Source organism: Zalophus californianus, chromosome 12 (genome assembly GCF_009762305.2).
Source record: "Zalophus californianus isolate mZalCal1 chromosome 12, mZalCal1.pri.v2, whole genome shotgun sequence".
In the NCBI taxonomy this organism is placed as follows: Eukaryota; Metazoa; Chordata; class Mammalia; order Carnivora; family Otariidae; genus Zalophus; species Zalophus californianus.
Genome location: NC_045606.1, coordinates 103,901,837 through 103,915,518, shown reverse-complemented (window position 1 = coordinate 103,915,518; position 13,682 = coordinate 103,901,837). Strand labels below are relative to the sequence as shown.

Below are 13,682 nucleotides of genomic sequence, written 5' to 3'. Positions count from 1 at the left end.
TAAGGGACTTTGGTGCAACAAATACCCGATGAGTACTACTTTTGTGACAGGAGCAATGCCCAGGGGTGCAAATCAATTTAGATAGGCTGTCTTCCCCTCAGTAAACGTACGTTCTAGAAGGGGAGACAGACCCATGAATAAAGTGCACGTTGTAGTGCACACAGAGGTAAAGGTGGGTGTGAGGAGGGAGCCATCGGACGGTTGATCTGCACCAGGTGGAGGCTCTTTGGGTGTCTCTACCTTTTCCTGAACACTGGAGCACTTGCAAATGCACACATGCGCACGCCAGGCAGGACCCCGCCTTGACGAGAGGACTGTTTGCTTGGTGGCTCTCAGTGACCTTCTGTCTTTTCCCCGTCAGGGTGTTGATACAAGCTGGAGCTCTTTGTTGGAGTCTTCCAGAGCTCTCCCAGGGAGAGGTAGGGAAGGGAGCTTGTGCCAGCGGAAGCTGAGAAGCACAGACACCATCTGCCTTCTCCTGACCCGGTATTGATGCAGGCGGGGGCCCCGTTGTAATATGCTGGGTAGGTTTCGGGGGATAGGTCAAGAGTCTGATGGAGAGCCTGGCCAGGTCGTAATTTAAATCTTGAAGACTGAAAAGAAAAGCCCTTTCCATTCTGTATCTCAATCAACAAATATTTCTTGACTGCCTACCCATGTGCCTTGCACTGTACTAGGTACTGTGAGCGATATCAAAGAAGTTTAAGACGTAATTCTTAGCGAGACCCCCATCTTTAATCAGGACGGCTGTAGTTTCTAATCAGGGTGGGGCAAGGACAAATTGGGGGGGGTCTAGAACCAAGGAGTGTCCTGCTTGTGTGAGACCTCCCGAGAAGGGCGGGTGTTCCTGATCGCTGTGAAGGAAGCTCTTACTCAGTGGGGGCCGTGGATGAGATGACCGTCCTCTGCTCCACGTTCTTCGAGGAGAGCAGAGTGGGGACAGTAAGCCTGCAGTTCACTGGAGCGTGACCAGCCCCTAGATGCCTGTGTAGCTTGCTGTGGGAGTCCAGGGGCAATGGTTGGGGAGTGGGAGTCGAGGGTGGGTAAGGCGTGGAGCCAGAGTGCCCCGCAAACATGGCTGTGGTTGAGACACAGGTGTGGGCGCAGCACCAGGGGGTTGGCAGCCACACAGTCTACGGGTGGCAGGTCTGACCTGCCACTGAAGCAGTTGGGTTTGGTCTTCAGGTCTCGAGGTCACATCCAGGCTTTGTTAGCCAAGATGACGAGTTGGGTAGTTTACAAAGATTGCTTTAAAAGAAAAAAAAAAAAGGAAGACACTTTTCCCCAGTTATAAAGTTAACGCTCTTGAAAATTTGGAAAATACAGAAAAGTATAAAAATGAAAACAAAAATGTCCCCATAATTCCATCACCACTACCTAACTATTAACATTTTGGTGTGGAAAGAGCATTCTTAGTTATTAATTATGCTGACACAGAATCATTAAATGAGCTGGTGTGGATGTTTAAAGCCTTTTAACCCAGACGCGCATCGAGGAAGAATCTGGTTCATGGAAGTTCTCTGAGTTGCCAGGAGCTACTTTTGGAGACCGTGTATCTGTTCCGGGTCTCCCTCTCTCCCAACCGATGTTCTTTCCACAGCAATACACTTCTCCCTGTTGAGACCCAGGCCTGTGACGCAGGCCAGGGAGGGCCGTGGACTAGGCTCGCTGCGGTTAGTTCACCTGGGGCTGCACGTAACTGACGAGTAGCCCCGGCGCTCCAGAGAAGGCACATCGAGGTTATGTTTCTTTAATTTCATTTTTAATAAAGATGATATAATGATTCATTGGAGTAGTCTGTATTATGTAATCTCACCTCTCCAGACGCCGCAGGAGATAAATGTTTTCGTGAAAGCCTCTAGTAAAAATAACAATTTTCTGATCCAATCTCTGAAATGTGACAGTGACTAAAAGAGATTTTATAAAATAGTGATTTTTGAAGGTGATTTTATAAAAATGTGTTCTTACTAGGAGTCACAGTAGTGTGGAATGCACAATAATTTCTAGAAACATTTGCAAACTGGATGAAAGTAGATGTAAAACGTTAGAGTTCTGGTGAGCTGAATAATGGCAGTTTTTAAAAAACATGCTGTTTATAGCACTTTACAGAATTAACACAAGACAGTGTTCAGAATTCTTAACAACCATAACCCTCAGTTTATAATAATCCAGGAAAAAAATTGACTTCGTTAAATGATTACCTTAGAATTAATTAACACACCTTTCCTTTTCTTGTTTCTTTTGTCTTTTAGATCTAAAACTTTATTTTTTAGAAATTACTTTTGGTAGTAACTGCCCTTAGAGAAGGATAGAACAGTGGGAAAAATGCAGATAGGCCTGTGTTTAGACAGACCTGGGTTTTAAAAGCCAGCTTTTCTGATTAGCTGTAATTTTTGTAAGTTTGTTTCCTGATCTATACAGTGGGTCTAATGATTCCGACTTCACACGGTGGTCATCAGGATTAGGAATGTTTACAAAGCACTTGGCACAGTTCCTGGCACATAGTAGGCAGGCAATAAATGGTAGCTGTTTTTGTTCCAGTGAAAGCCTGTTTTCCAACATGAGCCATTTGATCTGGAGTCGACTTCATCACTTATGCAAGCATAACAATTATTCCTTTTATGCTTGCCTTATTTCCTTTTATGTGTTAAGTAATTACGTTTTTCCCTGAGCTTACAAATAACTATTTTTATCTTTTTACTTTATTCATTTCATAATTAGTGTTTATTAATGACTAAGGAGTTCCTTAATGATTTTGATACTGCTATTTAAACATTTTAAAACATGACAGTTGTAAGATGGGATGATGTACTAGTTCCTTCTGCTTTTTTTCCCTATCACTTTTGTTGAAATAATCCTCCATTTTTTTGGAGTGTGGATGTAAGTTTTTTTATTCATTTGGTGACGAGGCAAAAAAAAATGTCTATAAAACTATCATGATAGGAATGAAAGTTTTTGTTATGCTAAGCAAATAGTTAAAAGCTCATCTGTTTTCCCCACTAATACCCTTAAGTTTATTTCATTTGAGTAGATTGAGCAGAATTGTTACGATGTTAGAGTGTATTTTAATGATAGCCCTGCGTGGATTGAAATGTGTGTGTACCCCTCTGTCAGGTGTCGTCTGACGACAGGAGTACCCTGTGGGCTCTGCTCACCTTCTACGGGGGGGCGTGTCAGCTACAGCTGGACAGGAAATGCACGCATCTGGTTGTTCCAGAACCGAAGGGGGTAAGCGCTTCACGTTCGTCTTCCTTGTCCGTATTTCCAGTCACGTGTTGTTGCGTTTCTCTTAAATTAATGATTAGATTCCATGTACAAAAGCTGGTTCCCTCAGTTTGTATTCTTTAGACCCGGCTTCGTTCCACAGAGGCTGTGCAAGGGTTATCATTTCAGTGCTGAGCCAGATGTGGCCTCTAAATACAGAGAAATGTGGGTTTATTTCATGGAGAAAATGGGAAAGTTTTTCGAATTCCTTGAGTTTCCTTTCAAATCCAGTCAACCTTCAGTTCATTTTTATTTGTGAAAATATGTAATTTTAGTCGTCTTCACAATGTTTAAAAAGGCCTCGTACTGAGGTAACTTTGTAAATGTGTATTTGGTGACGTTTTCAAGTCTTGTTCCTTTTTAATCTAGAATATATAAAAACACATCTTGATAATGACAGGGTTCCTGTGTGTCAGCACTGGTGAGGTCACAGACTTTTGGTTCTCCAAGTGGGGCCCCAGGTCAGCGGCATCAGCCTGTCCTGTGGATTTGTTAGAAATGCAGACTGTACACCTACCCGAGGGCACGTGGGGAGCCCAGTCATCTGTGCCAGGCTCTCCTGGTGATTCTGATGCACATGAGAGTTTGAGAACCACCACTCTCTGGAAACCAGACTCTGGTCCTCCTGGGAACAGTTATTTATAACTTTGAGAGTCAAGGACAGTGTATTTATGCTGAGTTAACCTTCCACATACTGGTATCCCCTCCATTTTTCCTTATTTCAACCTAAATTAGCGCTGTCCTCCTGTTTTCCACGCGGATGAGCTGGCGTGGGAGGAACGAAGTGTGTGCAGTACGAGACCAGGGCGCCGCCACCCGGTGCACGGCTCGGGGCTGATACACTCCTGCCCTACCAGGCAGACCCCTTTCACAGGGGCTTTGAGACTGAGTAGAGCCGATCCACAGGTGTGTGCCATGCACCACCCTGGTTTCCTGACAGCAAATTTTGAGCCAGTGGGTGTGGTTGTTAACGTAGTAAGCCACACAATCCAAGAAGACTCGTCTTTTGTGAAAATTTAAGATTTGAATCTTAAAATCTATTTGAGTAAAAAATTAGATTTTGCATAACAGTTTAAGGGAAATATTGTATGCTTTGGTTATACTATTTTATATAAATATTTTATAATTTATGGCTAAAAGTAAATCATTTGATTTTAGGTGGTAGTTTGAAAGGAAACAAAGTTTTTGTAGCTTTTGTAGGGATGAGCAATACTTCTGAAGAGCCAAATGATAAGAGGCAGTATATGAGTGGGGTGGGTTTATCAAACAGACCAGCTGATTGCACACAAAAATCAATGGCATCTCTTTAAGTCTTTTTTTCTTTTAATGAACAAAGAAATGTTTAAATGGCATAGCGAAACTATCTTTCATACTCTTGAATTTTTAAAAATGCTCAGTTAAGTGGAGAAGAATGGAGGGATTTAGTAAAATCCACAGGACAAAGTAGGCTCATTGGATCCTGGCGAGGGCTGGTTCATGGCCGCTGCAGCCTTCTGCATGTAAGCGCACCTGCCATGGCAGCACCGTGCCGGCCCCCACCCCCATTGACCTCATCAGCCTCACTGCTGGAGCCTGAGTCTGCGACATTGAATAACTTTAATCTTGAGGATTCAAGAATTAGAATGACGTAGCTGGTAAATTAGCCCTGGCAAAGGCATTCGACATTGCTTTGCTCTTGGGTCACCTTGGTTTAAGCAGTAACTGTCTTTTGCTGACAAAAACTACTCATTGGTGAGAAGGGAGAGAAAAACTTGAGTGAAATATACCGTGTTTGACTTGAGTGTTGTGCGTGGGTTTGTATAGGAAGCAGGCAGGTCATTCCTGATGTGCTCAGGGCCCACACGCTGTGCAGACGAAGAACCCAGGGCTACCAAGGTGGATCCCAGTGCTAAGCCAGACGTTTCTCTCTGATGTCCAATATGCTCAGCAACTATACTTCATAGCAGTGGTTTTATTTTTGCTACTTGTTAACAGAACTTAAAAAATTTATTTTTTCTATTTATTTCCTATTTCAACAAACATCTACCTTGGAAAATGGAATATATAAACCGTTATAGGTCATTTTGTATATTTGTATTACTTATGTAGTTTATAAATGCTTTGGTATATATCCGGACTTGATGTTCTCCTGAGACAGCTCTGGCTCTTTTGGGACAGGTAGTCAAGAAATTAAGTCTCTAGTCAGCTATAAAAACTTAGTCATCTCTATTTACTGTGTGAGGATTGGTTTAACATTTCATACTTAAATATTTCAGAATGATTTTTAGAATAAAGAATACCAAGTTTTTATTTTTGTTAATGTTTATGTTAATTCCCATTGGCACACAGTGCTGTGTTAGTTTCAGGTGCATGGTACCATGATCATCAGCACTTGCCCACATCGCCCGGTGCAGGTAAGCACGTGGCCGTCTTCATGGGCATCTGCACATGAGTGTACAAATGCTTCTATCTTAATGAAAGATGTTACGGTTGATACATGCTATAGTTTTATTGAGTTATGCATTTAGCTGTCCCCACATTCTTCAACGTGTATGTTTAAGATACACTTGTATCTTTTTTTTTTTTTTTTAAGATTTTATTTGTCAGAGAGAGAGAGAGAGAGAGAGAGAGCAAGCACAAGCAGGGGGAGTGGCAGGCAGAGGGGAAGCAGGCTCCCCGCCGAGCAGGGAGCCCGATGCAGAACTTGATCCCAGGACCCTGGGATCATGATCTGAGCCGAAGGCAGACGCTTAACCGACTGAGCCACCCAGGTGTCCCAAGATACTCTTGTATCTTAATAAGAAAATCTGTCACTTCGGTCATGGTTTAAACGCAGTGTAGTTTCAAGGAGTTAAACGTGCGGGGTGGGGGTGGGGGTGAATCGACACAGTCCTGTGGAGTTGGTGGCCTGGCCCTTTTGGAGGGGGATGTAGTTACAGATAATGAAGCCTTAAAGTACTTTGCATCCTTTCATTCCAGAACCTGGGAATTCATCTTACACAAACAATTTAGGATATGTGTGTTGAGATTTAACTGCAGTTTTTCATCGTAGCAAAACACTATAAACAGTAGAAACAACTGGAATAACTAAATGGCACGGAGGTGACTGAGCAGTAATCCTTGACACCAGGGGGTTGCCTGAGTGTACAGCTAGGCAACACAGTGGCGAGCTTGGGGTAAAACGTACAAGCCGTGGGTGTGAGACGGTGTGATAGCGAGTGTGGAGGCCGTGATGGTGGAGGTTTATCAGTGAGAGGTGCATGAACAGTGTCATAGAGGAGCCAGGCCAAGCAGGAGTGCAGAAGGTTACTGGGGCTGAGCAGTGGGTGCAGGGATTTATCATGGCTGTCTCCACTCTCGGCTTTGTTCAGAAACGTACATTAAAAAGTTAAAAAACCAAGTGCCAATGTGGAAGTGCACATATGGACGTGGGAGGTTGTTCGTAAGACATTCAGTGAAAACACATCATAAAGTATCTGTACGCTGCGACAGAATGGTGCCTCTCTCAGTGTGTATGTATATACGTATATATTCATAACAAAAATAATCACAGTGGTGATCGCTCATCATGGGGTCATGATTATACGTTTTCTTTTTGCTTCACTTGTTATTTGTGTGCTCTCCCATGACCAAGTGTTCTTGTGTTTTAAAAAGGTTTAAAGTAGAATACCCTCAGCAGTACCAAAGTGAAATCCCATAGTTGTGGGTGGTCTCCTTCCTTCCTGGGAGGCAGGTCCCAGCTGCGTGGTGCTGCTGTCGGCCTTGCCACACTGAGAGCGGCCGTCTGTTCACCTGCACCTCCGGGGCAGCCCTGCTGACTGTCAGCCTTCACCCGACTGTAAACAGCAAGTGCCACCTTCGGTCCCCTCGACAGGAAACGGATTTTAGTGTAGGGCCCTAATGACGTGTTTGCCAGAGAGCTGCTGTTATCCTGGGCTCTGGGAGCAGGACCATGAGATTCTGTTAGTAAAGCGAGCCACAGTTACCAACTCGTATTTTAGAGCTCCTGCATCCCATTACCCTTGCTTTCTATTTCCCATTTATTTCTTTCTTCCTTTGGGAGTTGTTCCGTTCTACACCCTTACTTGCAGGAGAGAGAGCCTCTACCTGTGACCCGCTTTTCCCTGGGCTGGGCGCTTTGCTCAGTGGTGCCCCCGCCAGGCCTCACCGTGCAGTGCGGCTTTCCCTGAGTCATGTGGCTCACCCAGTAGAGCCCTTCTCTAGTCTTATTCCCACATCACTCAGCCGTGGCTTCACATCATATTCTCGCTGGCCTTTGCTTTCTCTCCAAAGCTAAGTCGTAAACCTCATTAGGTCAGAGACATGTTGTGTCCTTTGTGTCTCTGTGGAGTGAGCTCAATAAACTCTAGATGCCTCAGTGGGAAAGCCTCCCCATGAAAAGTCGTCCACCCTCCCGTGACTGTGTCTGATGTCCTGAAGGAGCTCTTCCCTGCAGGTACAGCTTTGTAAAGTTGTCAAATAAAAACTAGACGAGGTAGCAGCTATTTCATTATAAGAGAATTTTCCATGGGATTGCTTGCTCTACTTTTTCCTAGAATACCATATTTTATAAAAGTTCATTTTAAACAAAATCTACGACTACTATTGCAGGGATGAGGCCGGCCTGAGATCATAGATCTGTGGTTCATTTTGGCTCTAGGCCTGCATCTGAAAGGAATTTAAGCTTTTCTGTGAATGAAATGACAGTTATAGGTGCTGAACATTTCAGCCGTGTGCCTGTCCTAAAGTTCTGTTTTTAAATTCACACTTCTAGGGAATTTGATAAAACTTACAGCTTTGTTTGTGTGTGTTTGTGTTTTGCTTGTAGGAGAAATATGAATGTGCGTTAAAGAGAGCAAGTATTAAAATCGTGACCCCTGACTGGGTCCTGGACTGTGTATCTGAAAAAAACAAAAAAGATGAAGCATTTTATCATCCTCGACTTATTATTTATGAAGAGGAAGAGGAGGAAGAAGAAGAAGAGGAGGAGGAGGAGGTAGAAAATGAACAGGAGTCCCCAAATGACGGTAGTTCAGATGGAAAATCAAGCCCTGCCAGTTCTCAAGAAGGATCTCCTTCAGGGGACCAGCAGTTCTCACCCAAATCCAACACTGAAAAATCTAAAGGGGAGTTGATGTTTGACGACTCTTCAGATTCATCACCCGAAAAACAAGAGAGAAATTTAAACTGGACCCCCGCTGAAGTCCCACAGTTAGCTGCGGCGAAACGCCGACTGCCCACGGGAAAGGAGCCTGGCTTAATTAACTTGTGCGCCAACGTGCCCCCCGTCCCAGGCAACATCTTACCTCCTGAGGTCCGGGGCAACCTCCTGGCTTCGGGACAGAATCTCCAAAGTTCTGACAGATCAGAAATGATCGCTACTTGGAGTCCAGCTGTGCGGACACTGAGAAACATTACTAATAATGCTGATATTCAGCAAATTAGCCGACCGTCAAATGTAGCACACGTAAGTCGCTCTTTAAAGAACGGAAATTTAAATAACGGATTTTAGAGTTGGGTTTTATAGCCTGTTTCAGTATAGTTTAGTATTTTTTGCTTCTTCAGAACAGTTGAGTTGCAAGCAGTGTTTGTGTGAGAACTTGTTTTACAGTTGTGTAAACGCTCAAATTCCTGCAGGATGCCGGTGACGAGAGTGTTTGCCCCTGTAGAAGGGTTTCCACTCTTGTGTAACTTAAAGTTAGCAGTGGCAGGAGAGAGAGAGAGAGACATGATGTTGACCAGGTGTTCCTTATTTGCTTATAATGAACTTCCGGGTAGGTAAATGACATACCATGAATTAGTCCTTCATTGCAGAAGCCTTAATCTTAGTTGATAGTTTTATGATTGGAACTCATTGATACGGAATGGATTTTAAAAGTTTTAGTAGATAATGTTTTTCAACTTAAAACTAAAAGAAAGTAGTGGAGGTGGTATATGGGCCACTGTGTACATTTTTATAGGTCAAGGAGACAAGGTGGCAAATAGGAACGACAAGTTTCAGGTGGAGAAAACAGACAAATATGAACAAAAGGGCTTCTGTGGGTCTCTGGGTGTTTTGAAGACTGTGATAAGGGGTCATATAATAGCCGTTGGGGGAAGGAGGCTATTTAGACGAGGTGATCTGGGAGGGCCTCATGAAGGAGGGGGTGTGAATGACAGGCCGTGGGAAGAGCTGGGGGCAGAGAGTTCCAGGCCAAAGGAACAGCAACTGTGAAGACCCAGAAGCAGGCGTGAATTTGCTGTGTTGTAAGGGAAGAAAGGAAAGTGAGACTTGATGTAGTGGAGAGAGCTGGAGCACTTGGGGGGGGGGGCCTGGGCCCCCAGCGCCTGTACCATTCTCCCGAAGGAGCGAGGCCACCTTCTGAACAAGTTGTTGGGGCTCTCGGAAGGGTGACCAAACATGTATTTCTTACCGTAGATGACAGTGTCACTGTTGAGTATGATTGCGGTGGTGGTTTTAAAAAGTCTTTCATTGGAGATGGCGTGTTAAAAATACTCTTTTCTTCTGTCCTCCCTCCCTTGACTTGGCAGTGAGTAACTGAGAGTATGTGGTTCTTGAGACTCTGGAAGGTGGTGTCATCCAGAATAAGGTCGACGAAAAGAAAACACCTTCTTTAGATATCAGAAGGAAGAAAATTAAGATGGCACGAAGCAACGTGTGTAGGGGAATAGAGGGCTAATCGGGTTTGAGGAGAATGGAAAATTCTGGAATAGTTGATAGAGATACTGGGAAGACAGTATTGTCGGAACTGGTTAGGACCCAGTTTAGGTTGGCGACCTAGCTTGGGACGTTAGGAAGAGTAAGATGGTAACCAAGTCAGGAGGGGGTGCAGGGGCAGGGATGATGTCGCAGGAAGAGGAAGAGTGGAGGCGGTCAGAGCCTGGCATAGTTGAATTAGCGATTTTGGATGTCTGCTGACTTTGCAGATGAAAGACTGAGGGAGAGCAGGGTTGCATGCCAGTAACTGACGTCACCTTTGGTTTGGTCCGAATAATTTTTTGAATTTTTTTGCCAAAATCATGAGATTCTTTATAAAAGTGGGATTTCTGGCATTTCTCAAGAAGTGGATGAGCCCGTATTTTGCAGTCTGAATGGTGACAGTGCTTGGTGGCTGAACCGCAGTTTCCCCTTTTGCGGTGAGGCGCCTTTGGTGGGCTCACTCCCCATGCCCGTACTTACTACTACCCCTGTCTCATTGTACTCTGTCTGACTTTCCCGGGGCCCAGGGGCGACTGAGTTTGCATAGAGGACAGTCTGGAGGGTGACTGGGAGTGACAGCTGAGAAGTTCCCTGGGGTGAGGTGGTCAGAGCATGGCATGGCCAGGCTTGTCCAGGTGCTGCCCATGCTCCCATGGGGTCCCCGGAGGGGAGGGGAGAAGACGGAACACAGAGTGCGGTTGGGGGGGGGTCCATGGGCAGCGGCACCCCTGCTGGGGAGTGGGTGGCAAAGCCATGAGATGTGGTCCCAGCACCCCGGGGCTGTCGGGGGAGCAGGGGTGGTGGTCAGAAAGCTCTGGAAGGCCAGGGGCTTGGGGCGGGTAGGAGAAGGCAGCAGGGAGATAGCCTGGAGGCAGTCCGAAACCAGGGAATGGGTGTCCCTGAGGTGGGAGAGGCTGGGGCGTGCAGGCAGACCTGTCCTGTGCGGATGGAAAGACGAGACATGAGGATTCAGTGAGCCGGCATGCTCAGCCCTCTCAGCCTGCGGCCCGCAGCCAGCCTGGGGAGTGCTCGCTTACCCCTCCTGGAGTTGAGGGATCAGGAACGGGGTCAGCCATTCAAACAGGACAGACGTGCTCTCTGCTCTTCATTTGCTGGCTCTGCAGAGAGTGCTGGGGATCACTGCTGGCCTTTTGTACTGTATTGTAGTGTCGCCTTGAATCCCTCGCTTCCTAAATTAGTATTTGGATATGCAATAATCTCATGTGAGGTGGAGGTAAGTGACCACACCAGGGAGTTGGGGCGCACCCTGCAGGAGAGGTGTCAGAAGCCAGCTTGACGCTCGCCATGTGCTGTGAGGTGGGAAGCGGGGAGGGCCCGGCCCAGCTCCAGGGAGAGCAGCTGTGAAGAGGTTTTCTGAGTTTTCAGCTGTGTAAGAACCTAGGACGTTTTCCTGCCGCCAGATGTGAAGAAAATGAATTTTTGAAATGTTACAAATGGAAGACAGATTTAGCTTAAAATTAGGTCGGGGCTTGGAAGGATGTAGCTAACCATCAAAATGTGTTTAAATTGCAGATTTTTAGTGGTTAGGAGCCATATTGTTTGCATTGTAATTCTTTATGTATTGGGGCACTCAGTAAGTAAGTAATTTAAAGATTATGAAGGAAAAATTCAGACTTGACATTCATTAAAAACTGTTTGCAGTATGGCAAATTATGTGATCACGCAGCTAGGAATCTTCTTTCTTTGATTCCTTGGGACTAACGTACGTGTTCAGCCGGAGGAAGATCAGAGGGTTGAGAAGCCGTCTGATGAGGACAGGAGGTGTCCTGGGCGTCCTCTCGCTGGCTGACCTGCCAGGTGCCTGGCTTTCCAGGCCAGTGTCCGTCTCCCTGTGGCCGGTGCTCTTGTCCTGACCTCCATCTGCTCTCAGCTGCCCTGTGCTCACAGCCTGGCTTCCCCCAGCTTCTCAGCTCATGGTCACCACACAGAGGGTGCTCCGGCCCTCCTGGCCTCCTGCAGAGTCGTCCTGGCTGCTCTGAGATGTGAGAGCTGAGAGGAACAGCTTCGGGCTCCTGGCTGTGGAGGGTACATGAAGGGTCCTCTGGACCCTCCAGAGCTCCCCTTTCATCTGGGGGTGGGGGCAAAGGAGCAGGCAGCACGAGGCAAACGACCGGCTCGACCCTGCTCATTGTGGCAGACAGGCCTTTATTCCTTACTACCAATCAAATTTACATGGATTGTTACTTCTGAGAGTAAAAAAAAAAAAAAAAAAAAAAATACATGTACAAAATTTTAAAAATTCAAATGGCACCCAAGGCTATAAAGTGAAAAACTCCCTCCCACCCCTAACTCCTGTTTCCCCTCCAGAAGCAGCCACAGTTCCTGACTCTGCTCTGTGCTTACAGACTCGTGGTTGATTCACATAAATACAAGCAGGTGTTTGCCATCCTGCCCCACGTGTTCTTCTATGGAGGTGTGAGCCTCGAAGTTGCTGTTCTGCCGTCTGGGTGTGGTGCATGCTGAGGCCGATTTCCCTCCACTTCACAGGGTATTTTTTAATATTTTAAAGCATAGAGAAGAAATTGTTACCCTGTTATTTATGAATTTGTTAAAAAATTTTTTTCTCTTTAGAGCTCCACTGAGGAGTTTTTAAAGTATGCAGAGAATTCCTTACAGAGCTAGAGGTCTTACCGGTGAGGTGGTTGCATGGACAGCTGTACCGAGTGCTCGTGTTTGACCTGCTTCAGTTTTAAGCCCCAGTATTTCATCACTAAATCCAGAGTCTCTGTTACCTTGCAAATTATATGACCTTTATGTTTTGGAGTCTATTTAAGTGGAAGGTAATATTTTAAGATCTTATTTGAGATTTCCTTATAGCTGTGGCTTACGTTAAGATTAAATTTCTAGAGTTTTATTTAAATGGCAAGTGTGCTTTTAGTAGGGTTAAGTTGTATTTCTTGAGTTTTAGTAAAATCTATTTGTTATAGTTCTCTTTTTTAATATTTATTCGACAGAGAGAGCGAGAGCAGGAACACAAGCAGGGGGAGTGGAAGACGGAGAAGCAGGCTTCCTGCTGAGCAGGGAGCCCGATGTGGGGCTTGATTCCAGGACCCTGGGATCATGACCTGAGCTGAAGGCAGATGCTTAACGACTGAGCCACCCAGGCGCCCTGTTCTAGTTCTCTTGACCATCAGAAGATGGTTTCCAATTTTTGCTATTTGAGCATATTGGAGAAAAAAAATTCATTGTAGAACATTTGTTTTATTCAGCACTGTGCAGGATAATAAAGTAACCCGCCAGCTTGTACTCTGGCATCTCCTGACTCCCTGTCCTGCCCGCTCCCAGCCCTCAGCTTGTACAGAGCTCTCCGCTTACTCCTGTCATTGTGAAGCAGAATGAAGTAGAACAGAAACAGTCTGGCTAGTTGGGTTTTTCTCTAGCTCAGAACACTTTTGCTCCATCTGAAGAGCCCCAAGTCCTTTTTGAGGAAGGCTAATTTACCAGCTGTACTGATGATTTCTCAATTGGGGAAACATTTACCAGTTAAACCTACTGTTGGTGTCTTTTCTCTCTCCTGTTGACAGAGCATGCCAGTGCACAGGGCACGGTAACCACAAATGAGGAGGTGCCAATGGCTTTGGTGGGGTTATCTGCTGTCCATGTTGGGTGCTTTCACTTGGGGGGTGGTCTTTATGTTGCCTCTCACTGGGCCACTTTTGTTGTTAGAAAGGAGCTCGGGTCAGGCTGAGGGGCTGCCGGGTCCGCTGACGTTCCCCGG

General features: G+C 45.7%; 1 protein-coding gene across 3 annotated transcripts in view; it reads left to right on the top strand.

Moving 5' to 3' along the window:
* The window catches only part of PAXIP1 (PAX interacting protein 1), a 51,230-nt gene that overhangs the window by 14,877 nt on the left and 22,671 nt on the right, over positions 1-13,682 (top strand). For 2 of the 3 annotated variants that reach the window (XM_027573324.1, XM_027573326.1), the window contains exons 5-6: positions 3,115-3,228; positions 8,072-8,710. In XM_027573324.1, coding sequence (XP_027429125.1) covers positions 3,115-3,228; positions 8,072-8,710 — 753 coding nt within the window. The remainder of the gene's footprint in view (positions 1-3,114; positions 3,229-8,071; positions 8,711-13,682) is intronic. The other variant, XM_027573325.1, reaches the window with a different exon arrangement.